We start from the raw sequence: 13,535 nt of genomic DNA on the forward strand, positions 1-13,535 counted from the left end.
TGTTTGGCTTCTATAATTGAAACTTTGTTGCTTTACGGAGCTCAGAGCCGGGCCGTGGCAGGCGGGGAATCTTGGCTTTCTCCATCACTGAGCAAGCAAGCCTCCTACTCGCTTCAGCTGCGTGGCTGCCAGCCGCCATCTTGGTTGGTGGTTAATTTGCATATTGCCCTGATTAGCCAATGGGAAGAATAGCAAAGGTATGGTCAATTATCCTTATTGTCTTTTATTTGATAGGATAATCCTTTCCCGAGGATAATTTTCTATTGATTTTTAGAGAGAGTGGGAGGGAGAGGGAGAGACAGAGAGAAACACTGATGTGAGAGAGTCATATTGATTGGTTGCCTCCTGCATGCCCCAGACCAGGGCTGGGAGCCTGCAACCAAGGTAGGTGCCCGTGACCAGAATCGAACCCTGGACCCTTCAGTCCATAGGCCGACACTCTTTTCACTGAGCCAAACCAGCTAGGTCCGAAGTTTATTTATTTACTGCATTACTGATGCTCACTTCCAACAGGACAGCCAAGATTGTCACAAAGTTCACTTTTCATCAAATTATCAAAATCAACATGCATATCTTTTAGTGGATGTGTCCTCTTAATTATAATGTCTGGATCCCTGTACTGAGTACAGTGCTGAGACCCCCAAAATATAACTGGACCTGGGCTCAAAAAATACGATAAAAGACAAAACAGAAAGCATGAGAGAAAATAGTTCAGAAAAACTGGGCAGACATCATAAAACAAAAAAAGTAATGATGCAGTATGACTCAAACCTCCTTTGCCTTGAATTGGCTCAAAAATTGCCTCATTAATTTGAACTGATTCAGTTGGACATTTGCTGTCGGAAAAAAAACATAAAAATCTCTTAGTTCATTTTGAAAGTAACGAACTGCCTGTTTTCATCTCATGAGATATTTTAAAAATTCACTTCAGAAAGGACACCTCAGAACTTTTACTTTATGTGTTATTATTACAGATGCTTCTGATGAGCTTTAACCACACCCATGGTTGAGGTTTGAGGTTTCTGGGGGCTGGGTGGAAGTGGCAAGGGGTAAGGGCCCCCAGGATCCTGTAAGATAAATAGGCCTCCTTTCCAACCCCCAGTTATTATTATTTTTTAATTTCTCACTGTTATTCTCCAGCTTACCACAGCCTTTTGGTAACTGCTCTATGGTTGGGGCTACGGCTGCCCTCTGCCAATTTCCACTTTGAAACAAAGGAAGCAAGAGATAAGCACTGTTCTCATTTCAGCAACCAGACCCCACTGGGAGAGTCCAGTCAGGGTTTTTGTCTGACTCTTCTCTGAGGCTTTCTGGACAACATCAGTCATTTTCTCTCGAGTTTACTTCTATTTTGGGAACCTCCTTCCAATAAAAGGGATACTGTTGTAATTAGCTAGTTATTAATAACTGGAAAGGAGCAACGGAAAGACCAAATATTATAAGCATGTCACTTGGGCAGCTTTACCAGAAAGCTAAAGCTTTTCACTCCCCAGGGAGCCACCAGTCTACTCCCCAGAGATCCCTGGGAGAAGGGACTGGAGAGGGAGGAGAATAGGTACATGCCCAATAAAATTGGGGTGATGTCGGAAAGAGACTTGCCTGTCAATCATATCTGGGAACAGAATTGGCATGGCCACTGCGAGGGCACGAATTTTGGGATATATAATTCCCTAAAAAAAAAAAGGAGTTCCTTCTCTTAGTGCTCTTGGCTCTCTTGGGACTCTTGTGGCAGGGCCCACCCTCTCTTGGCTCCCCTATGTTCACCCACCTGGCACACAGCCATATGGACCCCCATACGCAAAGGACTGATGGACCATAACTAGCCTGAGGCTGAACTGGACCCAGCTGCAATATGGAACAGAAAGTGTGGACACCAGCTTTGCTTTTAGCTCTACTGAAACCTCAGCTACATATCTACTATAACTGGACTAAGGGAAATAGAATTTTGGAAGCCCAGAGATGTAATTCCACACAAATAAAAATCACTCATCCTCCCATGCAAGTCTCAGAAAATTCTTTTTCTTGAGATGTTAGAAGGACTCCATCCCCAGCTCAGTGGGGAAAGGGATACCTCAATTTCTCAGAACAAAACCAGCTTATGTTTTCTCATCACTTCTTCTTTCCTTTCCTCTCTGCCTCTCTGCTCCCATCCATCTCCCTCTCTCACCAGACTGGCCTGTCACCATTCCCTGTGTCTATGCCCCTGCCCATCTGGAGCCCAGGAGCATACTTGCTCCCTAATTCCCAGTCTTCTAGGGAGGCTGCCTGCATTCAAATACTGACACAGCCACTTATTACTATACTAGTGGCCTGGTGCATGAAATTCGTGCACATTAAAAGGGAATTAATTAGAGGAAATATTTTAATATTGCTATTTGCTCTTTCTGTATAAAGAAGTGTCAGAGATGAAAGAAAATTAGTAAAATGTATATGAAAATCTTCCTCCTGTCAGAGTCTCGGGCACACCATGGGACCCAGAATCAAGCCCCCATCCACCCATGCGTGCCTCAAAATCGCATGAGACCCAGACCCCGCCAGCCCCACCCCCCACTCAAGCCCCGCCCGGTGAGGGGCGAAGCCTCCTGCTGATCACACATAACAACCATTTGCGTATTAGCCCTTTACATTAAGATGACCTGGAGTAAAGTAGATTCCTTTCTGTTCAGTTGGGATCCTAATAATTATACAACCTTCTAGGTTGTTGTAATGGTTCAATGATATTATACATGTAAAAACCCGGTGAGTTCCTAACAGATTATAACTATCAATAAATTCTCAGTAGGTTTGCCTCTGTTAGTACTAGCAGCATATCCACTGATTTTTATATTTTAGTATTATCATAGTAAGACCAGGTAAGAATATTGTCCCCTGCGCGCGCGCGCACACACACACACACACACACACACACACACACACACACTTTTTTATTAATTGAGTGGTTCGGGAAGGAAATGGGAATGCTTTTCTCTTAAGCCTCCCAGAAGAACATTTACTCTAGTTTCTTCTCTTGAGAGCTAAAAAAAATTTGAGAGTCTATGATGTCATTTCAAATGTCATGTATGTATGATAGATTGGCTTCTTTATAGATTGGCTTCTTTCCTAAGAAGTGCAAAGCATACCTCTGACATAAAATCGTAATTATTCTCAGGTTATTTGACCTAATTATAGTTGTGATTTTTCAACAAATAATCTCTCTTTAACTTATGCAAGTGATGCTCATATAATGTTTGTGGCATATACTAATCTATGAGTAAATAGCCTAAAAGTTTTTAGTCTTATGTTTTGATTTGGAACTTAGATTCTTATGATGAATTTAGTATGTTTTACTTTTAATTTTTAAAAAATTGGAAACAAATCAGCTTGAATATGGACATTCATGAAAATTGCTAATTTAGTCAGGTTATGAAATTCATTTTCTACATTGTGTTGTCATCTAGCCTCGGAATAATGACACAGAGTTTCATTAACTGAGAAGCAGAAACTAGAAAATGAAATGTAAACCAGTGAACTGTGAAAATGATGATATATTCACATAAAGTCCATTGAAAATGATTTTGCATTTTCTGTTAATGCAGATGTGATGTGATAGGATCATTGAGGTGGAATTATTTACTTAGAGGGCTTTTTAGGAACTTAAGTGTATGTGATCTCCATACATTTAATGAACAAGTTTTTAGCAAAATTTTCTTAGGATCACTGAGTTTTAGTACAGGCATACCTCTGATATACTGCATTTTGTTTCAGACAAGTGCAATAAAGCGAGTCAACATGCATTTTTTGGTTCACAAGTGCATATAAAAGTTATGTTTATGTTAGAACGAGGCTTTCCTTTTGCTTTTTAAGAATTTATTTATTTTTAAATGACAGTTGACATTCGGTATTATATTGTATTTGTTTTAGGTGTACAGCATAGTGGTTAGACAGTTATATAATTTATGAACTGATCCCCCCTGGTAGTTCTAGTACCCACCTGGCACTGTACATAGTTATTACAGTATTATTAACTGTATTTCCTATGCTGTACTTTATATCCCCATGACTATTTTGTTATCCTCACGTGATGATATTTTTCCCATTGATTTTTAGAGAGAGTGCTTTAACCACTTAGACACACTGGCCAGGACTATTTTGTAGCTTCTTAATCTCTTCAACCCTCCCCAACCCCCAGCAATTATCAGTCAGTTCATTGTATCTATGAGTCTGTTTCTGTTTTGTTTGTTCCTTTGTTTTGTTCTTTAGCTTCCACATATAAGTGAAATCATATGGTATTTGTCTCTGTCTGACTTATTTCATCTAGCAGAATTTGAAATAACATCTTGTTAACTACATCTATATAAAAAGGCATTTTTGTATTCTGTACTGTTATGAGTTAAAACACATTAAAATGATTAAACATTATCCTTTGAGAAAGTTAATTCTGGCATATGTAAAACTGATATTCATGGATTATAGATATACATTCCAGTCATAGCTCCTTTTTAAATCCAATTTATTGCAATATACCAATAAAATATTTATATTCCAAAACTTTAAATTATAAAAAATACACAAAAGTTATATTTGCATCATACTGTACTCTACTAAGTATGCAATAATAGCACTAGGTATAAAAAAGACAATGTACATCCCTTAATCTAAAAATATTGTATTGCCATAAAATGCTATTATCTGAGCCTTCAGTGAGTTGTAATATTTTTGCTGGAGGAGGATCTTGCCTCGGTGTTGATGGCTGCTGACTAGTCGGGTGGTGGTTGTTGAAGGTTGGGGTGGCTTTGGCAACATCTTAAAAATAAGACAACAATGAATGCTGTTGCATCGATTGACTCTTTTTCACAAACAATTTCTCTGTTGCATGCCATGCTGTTCAATAGCATTTTACCCACTGACTTTGAGTATATGATTAGCTTTGCCCTCTTAGATGAGTAAGGTTTGTAGTGCCCTCAAATAATTACAAAAGTAACATAAAAAATAACTGACCATGCCCCACCATAATAAATATAATAATAATGAAAACGTTGGAGGTATTGTGAAAATGACCAAAATGTGGCACAGAGCCAAGAAGTGAGCAAGTGCAGTTGAAAAAAATCTTGTGAATAGATGCACTCCACAGAGTGTTGCCACAACCTTCAATTTGTAAAAAAACACACTATCTGCAAAGTGCAATAAAGTGAAGTGCAATAAAATGAAGTATGCCTGTAGTTGAATGGACTCTGAAGTGTTCTTAATCTTACCCTTGGGTCAGCACACTTTTTCTTAAAGGGCCAGATACTATTTGTTATAGTCTTATGGGCCTGTTAACTTCTCAGCTCTGTTATTTAGTGCACATGCAGCCATAGACAATACGTGAGGGTGTGGGTGTGCCTGTGTTCCAGCAGAATTTATTTACCTAGACAGGTAGGTGGCTTGCAGGCCATGGTTTGCTGACTTTGATCTCAACCTTGTTAAGAGAGCTTAAGTCACTTCATCAAGGAGACACAACTAACTGATGTCTAAACCACTATCAGGAATTTAGTCGTTTCCCTATCACAAGTCTTCCAATATGTAGCCCAATGCTCTGACAAAAATAGCGTGTTCCTTATATGGTATTCAGCCACAAGATTTCAACTAATTGGTCTTCCCATCACATCTATTAATTTCATTTAAAACAGTGTTTACCAGAGAAATACATTGTTTTTATCTCCTATACTAAATAGAAAAAATAAAATTTTCCTATATATGCAATTTAACTTTTTGAATATTTCTTTTTTATTTAGAATGTCTATATTAAAATGTTGTGATCATTTCTGTTATTTTAAATGAAAGATATATAAAAAAAAAACTGTGCCCTTTAGGATAGCCAGAAATTAGGTATCATATATTAAGAAATGCAAAGATAATTAAATAAAATCAGAGCAAAATAAAATACTATCTTAGCATATTTAAATTTCTCTGTACTTAATTTTATTTTATTAGAATTGATTTTCAAAAATTCCTCTTATTCAGTGGAAAGACTCTGAGAAGTGCCAATAAAAACATTTTTAAGGGATTTTTGTTATCCTGTAAGAGTAGATTCTGTTAACGTAGAAGTCTGGACAGAAGCAAAACCAAAAAAGTTTCATTCAAAGGAAAAGAAAGATCTAACTGTACTTTCAAAACTTTTTTTTCCACTTTAACAACACCATGTTGTTAAATATACAGGTGATTTGAATAGTTTAGGGGCAGGGGCACCAAACCCCCACACATAGTTGAAAGTCTGTGTACAACTTTTGACTCCCCAAAAGCTTAGCTATTAATAGCTTACTGTTTACCAGAAAGCTATACCGGTAATATAAACAGTCAATGAACACACATATTGTATGACTTTATCTCTCTATCTGTCTCTCTCTCTCTATCTATCTATCTATCTATCTACCTATCTATCTACCTATCTAGGGTGGGACAAAAGTAGGTTTACACTTGTTCATTTGGAAAACACAACAATTAATAAATAATAATACAAGAATACACTCTGTTCTGTATACTCAAACTGTAAATCTCCTTTAGCCCCACCCTGTGTAAGCATTTATACTGTATTAAAACAAAGTAAGCTAGAGAAAATAAAGTGTTATTAAGAAAATCCTAAGGAAAAGAAAATATTTATTGAAAAAAAATCCATGTATAAGTGGACCAACACTTATACATGTGCTGTTCAATGATCAGCTGTATAAAAAAATATAGACCTGTCCCTAAAACACCCATATTTCCTATTTCCTGTGATGGCAAATATGGGGCAAGGGAATTGGAGGGTGTCTAACTTTCATGGTGCTTATAGGGGAAGTTTGGGCTTTTCAGTCTTCTATTATATTCACTTTAAAAGTATTTTATTTAAACTTTAATTTTTAATAAAACAATTTCAACAAATGTAGGTGATTTATTGTCTAGAACGTATTTTGAAATTGATAACTATTTGCCATGGACAGAAGTAAGGCTAGGGTAACAATCCTGTAAGAGATGATGAGTGGACCTCAGGATGAGGAAGAAAATTATAAAATAACTAGTGGCCCAGTGCACGGATTCCTGCACATTGGAAGGAAATTAATTAGAAGAAATATTTTAATATCGCTATTCGCCCTTTCTCTATAATAGACATGTCAGAGATGAAGTGGTGAGATACATTGCGCCAATAGTTGGTCTTCAGACATATTCTGTTGAGCCACCACTTTCGTTCAGCTTCAGAATGTCAACAAAAACAACCAAATTCACGATCAACAATGACAGATCGAAACCTGCGCATGTGATTGGTGCCAGCAAGAGCTTTATATCTATCTCGCCCTTTCTCTATAATAGACATGTCAGAGATGAAGTGGTGAGATACATTGCGCCAATAGTTGGTCTTCAGACATATTCTGTTGAGCCACCACTTTCGTTCAGCTTCAGAATGTCAACAAAAACAACCAAATTCACGATCAACAATGACAGATCGAAACCTGCGCATGTGATTGGTGCCAGCAAGAGCTTTATATGTATCTCGCAGAGAGACGTTTATTTTTAAATTGCCAGTGCATGTCATATGTATGATCAGTCACTTAGCCTTTTATATATATAGATTATAAAGTAAAATCCATTGTCCCCAGCTGGGTTACTCTGTTGGTTGGAGTGCCAACCTGTACACCAAAAGATTGTGGGTTCGATTCTGTTGGGGTGCATACGAGAGGCAACTGATTGATGTTTTTCACATCATTGTTTCTCTCTCCCTCTCAACTCAATAAACATAGCCTTGGGTGGGGATTTTTTAAAAAAGTAAAATGCATTGAATTTTGTAATTTTGTAAGTGAAAGGAACCTGGAATGAGATGAGACTTCTGGCTCTAGTGAATGGATTGACGGTGATGGTTAATGGTGAGTTACAGAATACTGGAGAGAGTAGTACTGGTTGGAGAATTGGGGACAGGAGAAATGTTTGAGATATCCGTAGAAGATCTAAGTGGCTATTTTTAGTGTAGAAACCTAAAGATTTAGAGGAAGATTAATTCTAGAGTTAATGTATTTGAGATCACCAGCATATAGATAGTAACTGGAGCCACGGGATTAAATGAAATCATCCAGGAAAATTTGTCAAGTGCAGAGGAAAGAGGTTAAAGCCAGAACTTGGGAGAAGAACAGAAAAAAATGTTTTCTGCATTTTGTTTGGTGGTTGTTTACTGATATACTCTAAGAGCAGCAATAAAAGATTTTCAAGCTGCTTTAGCACAGCCTGAGACATTTAATATAAATCCTGTAGCAGGGAGAGTACTCCATTAAAAATTGGTATGAAAAAAGAAATTCCTGGCCAGCTCCCAGGACTGTGGAAAGGGAAAGAAATGAGAAGCCTTCGCTGCCCTTCTCCAGGGGTGACTCATGGGATAGAGGAGTGTCCCCCTCTCCAGCCCATCTGCCAGAGGGTGAACTATTACCCAAATAATTCATGTCTGTTTAGCTCCAGGTTGTGAAGGAAGGAACCCCTGGCCTAGACATATTGCTTTTTGTGATGAACTAGGAACATGACCATCTTTTTCTGATTGTTTAGTTTGGGAAATGAAGTATGTTGAGAGAGAGGTGTGGGAATTGTTCCAATAAAAAACCGAAATCACTGACAAGCACAAAACAGTGGCCCAGTCCTTTGGAAAGACTGAAGTGGTAAAAGATACTCCTTCTTATCTTATTTTAGTTGACTTTTGTAAGTTCATCTAGCTTTTGCCATTATTCCACTTAATTAGAAAGAAACCAGTTAGCGTTGCCAGTTGTTTTTTTTCAATCCCTTAGTGAAAGCGGAGACATGAACGTGATCAATCTTGAGCTTACTTAGGTTTAGTGATTTTCTCCGTAGAGTTTGAGAGATTACTCACAGTCTCCAAACAATTTCACCCCCTGCAAAAAGGATGCCTTGGAATTTGAAGGAATAGTTCGATGTGCATGGAATATAAAATCTAATGTATATCTGTGTACAGCTAAAATAACTTTTATTGTTTGGGGAACCTAAAACAGTTTACTAGTAAAATGCACTTACTCTTGGGCTTAGGGCATATTCCCTGTATTCTCGACAGAGATGGCTCTAGGGACTTGGGGTTTGGGGTTGTGTTGAGTTCCTGCAGGACATCCTTGCTGAGGAATTGGACAGACCCAGATCTGAAGCCCCTGGAAAGATAGAAGCTGGAGGTACAATCTTATGAGAAATCACCTATCCATAACAGTTAAAACATGGTATTAGCCACAATTACCTGGTTTGAATATATAATAATCCTAGGGGAAAAACACACACACACACACACAAACAGCATATAGAGGAAGATCCCATATGGAGACCAGGTCACTGCTTTAACTTTTCCATAGCTGAGAAGTCAAGGGAGTAGATTTTAAAAAGAGGAAGAGAGGTCCATTGCAGCTGAGAGCTACTAAGATAAGGTCTAGAGCAGCGGTCACCAACCTGTGGCCCGTGGACCACTGGTGGTCCGTGAGGTCCGAAAGGTTGATGACTGCTGTTCTAGAGAACATCTCCATTGGTTGATGCTGAATGACTGGCAGCTTAGGGCAAATGTTAGAAGCACTGCCAAGTGATTTATCCCGTATCCCTGCAAGAAGGTAGAACCAGGCTCAGGGTAACAATAGATATTGGATAACCATCTTGAAGATATATGGAAAAAGGAACTCTTTCATTGGGTAAGAGATTAACTATAAACCTTCAGAGGTCTTCTAGGAATCTAATATTCTGCTGTGCTAGCCAGTATCAAGGTTGCCTGCCTTTGAATAATTGGCAATAGGGCTTGAATAGCAGGATTTTTTTTTTTACTCTACTTGAGGGTCTTTGATTAGTTAGAAACAGAAACATCTTAAACTGGGATACTCTGAATTGTTATGCAAATTGTTTTCGGTGCCCATAGCAACAAACCACCAGTTCATATGCACACACTCAGCCACAACTGCGGTGTGCAGGTAACCTGTATTCATCTGGTTAGCATTTCGCTTGGCTTTTTAACTTTTAATTCACACTAAACATTAATGCAAGAAGTTTTGATAATAACCCATGAACTTCATCCTTTCTCAAAGGTAGTGTAGCTCTCTTCCTGTAGTGTAACCATAGCAACTGACAAGGAACAGAGAGAAAAGGCTTTCACACATGCTGTGCTAATTAATCCTGTCCTACAGTTTTCCTTCAGCTGCAGGATGCAGTTTAATAAATTTTGTATGAGTAAGCGTGTTTTGATGCATGAACTGTATAAATACATAGCAATGTCTTTACCCAAAATATTTATTAAAAGCCCAGTTATATATTCCTACTTCAAAGTATACTTTTTTTCACTGTTAATTTGGGAAGTTTTGTGACCCTCGTGAATGGAATTTGGGCAGCCCTTGACCTAACCATGTGGGAAGGAGGAAAATAATGTAGACAACGCCTTTTCTATTTATATTTTCCAGATATATTTAACCAGTTTTATAAACTTAAAGTCACAGTGAACATAATTGACCTGAAATCACATATAATTATTTAGATTTATACTATTTCTAAGTTATTTTGAAGTCATGTTCTCCCTTTAAAAGTGAAAATATCATAATTTTCTATAAGTAGCCTGGTCTTCTGAGCTGTCAAAGAAAATCTCAGATGTTTTCATTCTCCTATCCCTCTGGCCTTGCTTTCTGTCAACAGGGCCTCAGAAAAGCCAAGGGAATCCAGCCTTTGACTTCCCCTTTGACTTGACAACAGCATATGAAACGAGTCAGAACCTATTTCAGGACTTGTGCTTGGCTCTTTGTATAGAAACATGCCCATTTGAGGAACTAAACCTTTTGATGGGATTACTAGATTCTGGAAACACTGCCACCATGACTGTCCTATCTGGTGGTCAGCTTTGCCTGAATTGAGGTAGGACAAAACCTCACAGAGAAAAGGTGAAAGGGATTAAGAAGTACAAATTGTCAGTTATGAAAATAGTCATGGACTGTAAACTATAGCATTGGGAATATGGTCAATAATATTACAATAACTATGTACTATATAGTGTCAGATGGGTACTAGACTTATTGGAGTGATCACTTCATAAGGTGATCATTTATATGAATGTCTAATCACTATAAATTAAAAGGAAAAAGAAAAGAAGTAGAAATCTGTTATCAAAACTAGTTATTCTATTTATGTGCAAAAAAAGTTGGAGACCACATATGTGTATGTATTTGTGTTTATAATCTGTCCATTTTAATATGGAATACTTATAAACATTCACCAATTTGTAATATGCCATTGTATTATTAGAAAAACTGTAGAAAAATTGAGTTACTGTAACATATAGCATAGTTGAATTAATTAGAAATTCTTGTTTCACCAGCTGTCCTATTAATTTTAACGTTTGCGTAGAATATACAAAAGGGAATACCAAGTGTTTAATAAACAGGAAAAAAGCCATGTTTCTAAGTACTACATAAAAATTTAAATAAGAAGAACAAGAAAATGAATTTGTTCTGGTAGAATATTATTAAAATGTTATATGTGTTTTGAGCATTACAGTGATAATACTTTAGCCCTGTCATTAATTAACATACCTAGATAGAACCCTATCACAGATTATTTTTTCTTTTAAGAAAGAAATTTCTAAATTTTGTGATTTTTAAAGGAATCATAGTCATTGTAGAAAATTTGGAAAAATGCATTTCCTGTCATTCTTTGTTGTGAAGTCAAACTGCACCTTCATTATCACTGAACCTAATATTTTGACCATTTTCCCAGTTTTAAAAAATTCTTTAAAAACATTTTAATATTTTGAACTATTCCTTTATAATTTTTTATTTAGGTAGTTTTCAAGTGAGCTTCCTGAATAAGCATTTCCTAGCAAGTGCTTGACAGAACGTGAAACCCAAAGAAGTTTGGAAAATCTCCTTTGAGAAAACTGTCAGTCTATCTTCTCTCAGATTCACATTACACATTAGGACAATTAAAGGCACTGAGCAACCTCATGTATGGATACTGTTTAACTTCTTAACCCATCTTTTCTCAAAATTATTTGACCTTGGAAGCCTTTCCAATAACATTATTTATAGCTCTCAGAACTAGAGGTCCATGGAACATTCTTTGGAAAGTCCAGAAGATTTCTAAGCTTCTGTGTAATGTCTAATCGTTGATGGATCATTTGTTTACTCTCCTGGGATTTTATTACTGTCATGATGTTTTATTAGGGATATAAATGATTTACAAGCATGTGTTTGAAACAAGCCGACCTTTCTTGTAACCTTAACACTGAATTCCTGACTCTGTATCACAATGTCATGTTTGACCTTTTAAAACTGTTAACATTCAAACTTAAATTCCCTTGTCCCATGAATGCCTATTAAACTTCTTTATGTTTCATGTAACCCGCAGGTCTTGCAAGAGCAAAATCGGTCCCTAGCCACACATACTCCAATGAAGTGGTTACCTTATGGTACCGACCTCCAGATGTCCTCCTGGGCTCAACAGAGTATTCTACCTGCCTGGACATGTGGTGAGAAACGGAAGCTTTTCTGTAGCTAATCTATCCTTGGCACTTGGTCTGTGTCAAGCCTAGATAAACATCCCAACAGTTTGAATGAAGATTAATGGTGGAGGAGTGTTTGCTGGTGTGTGGCAGTGATACTAGATTTTTAAAAAACATGATTGAGAATATTTCCTAATCAGAGCCTGCCTTGCAGATGGGGCCTCTTGATGGACAGGGGCAGAGACACTTTTCTAACTGTCAGTAGTTGCCGCGACTTTCGCGGCGGGGTTCAGGAGGGGCCGATGCACAAATGAAAATGCTATACAAGAAATACGAATTTAGAAGGCATTGGGAGCCAGGTGGAGCCTCTTTCTTAAAGAGACACACTGACTTCTGACCTGTTTATTTACTTGAATACACATTTGCCCTTTAGCAATGCATACAGGCATATCAAAGGTAAAGTTTGGTAAACAGTAACAGGATTATCAGGTTAGGGAATTGCCTTGAGCCACCACTATCAACACAAACAATCGATGCTGAGCATCAGCCCTGCTAATGCCTAAGGTCCATCGGCCTTCTGCTTCCTTGGTGACAGTATTGGCAAGCAGTGGCTTCCCACAAGTAGTCAGTGATTTTTCTCCCTAAAGGTCTTAATTTGTGGCTTTGATTTATGGCAAGGATGTATATCTATATCTCCAAACAACAGTATGGTTTGAAGTAGCAGCTAGCATGTTTAAATTCACAGCAAAGCTCGGATAAGTGGTCTGAAGGTTTTGGTGTAACTGCCAGGCACTAAATTTGGTGCAGTATATTTCTGGAAACCGTTGCCACCAATTATCCAAAATGAAATAAAATTACTCTTTTAAAGGGTCACAATACATTTAATTTCTGTAGAGTCTCAATCTCACATGATGGTTTAGCCAAACTTAAGAATCTATCATAATAGGAGGCTCAGAGACTCATGAGATTTAATGCCTGATTATTATTTATAACAAAGTATGGGTTCTCAATCCATTGTGCTCTGAATCAAATAAGGTAATAATTTCAGCACTCAGGAAGGGCTTACTAGTGACTGTTGAAAATGTCCTTTTTTAATGGA

General features: G+C 37.5%; 1 protein-coding gene across 4 annotated transcripts in view; it reads left to right on the top strand.

Moving 5' to 3' along the window:
• Positions 1–13,535, top strand: part of CDK14 (cyclin-dependent kinase 14) — a 506,888-nt gene that overhangs the window by 284,221 nt on the left and 209,132 nt on the right. For all 4 annotated transcript variants that reach the window (XM_006779192.1, XM_015558314.1, XM_006779193.2 and 1 more), the window contains one exon: positions 12,343–12,463. In XM_006779192.1, coding sequence (XP_006779255.1) covers positions 12,343–12,463 — 121 coding nt within the window. The remainder of the gene's footprint in view (positions 1–12,342; positions 12,464–13,535) is intronic.

Source organism: Myotis davidii, unplaced genomic scaffold (genome assembly GCF_000327345.1).
Source record: "Myotis davidii unplaced genomic scaffold, ASM32734v1 scaffold187, whole genome shotgun sequence".
Lineage (NCBI taxonomy): Eukaryota > Metazoa > Chordata > Mammalia > Chiroptera > Vespertilionidae > Myotis > Myotis davidii.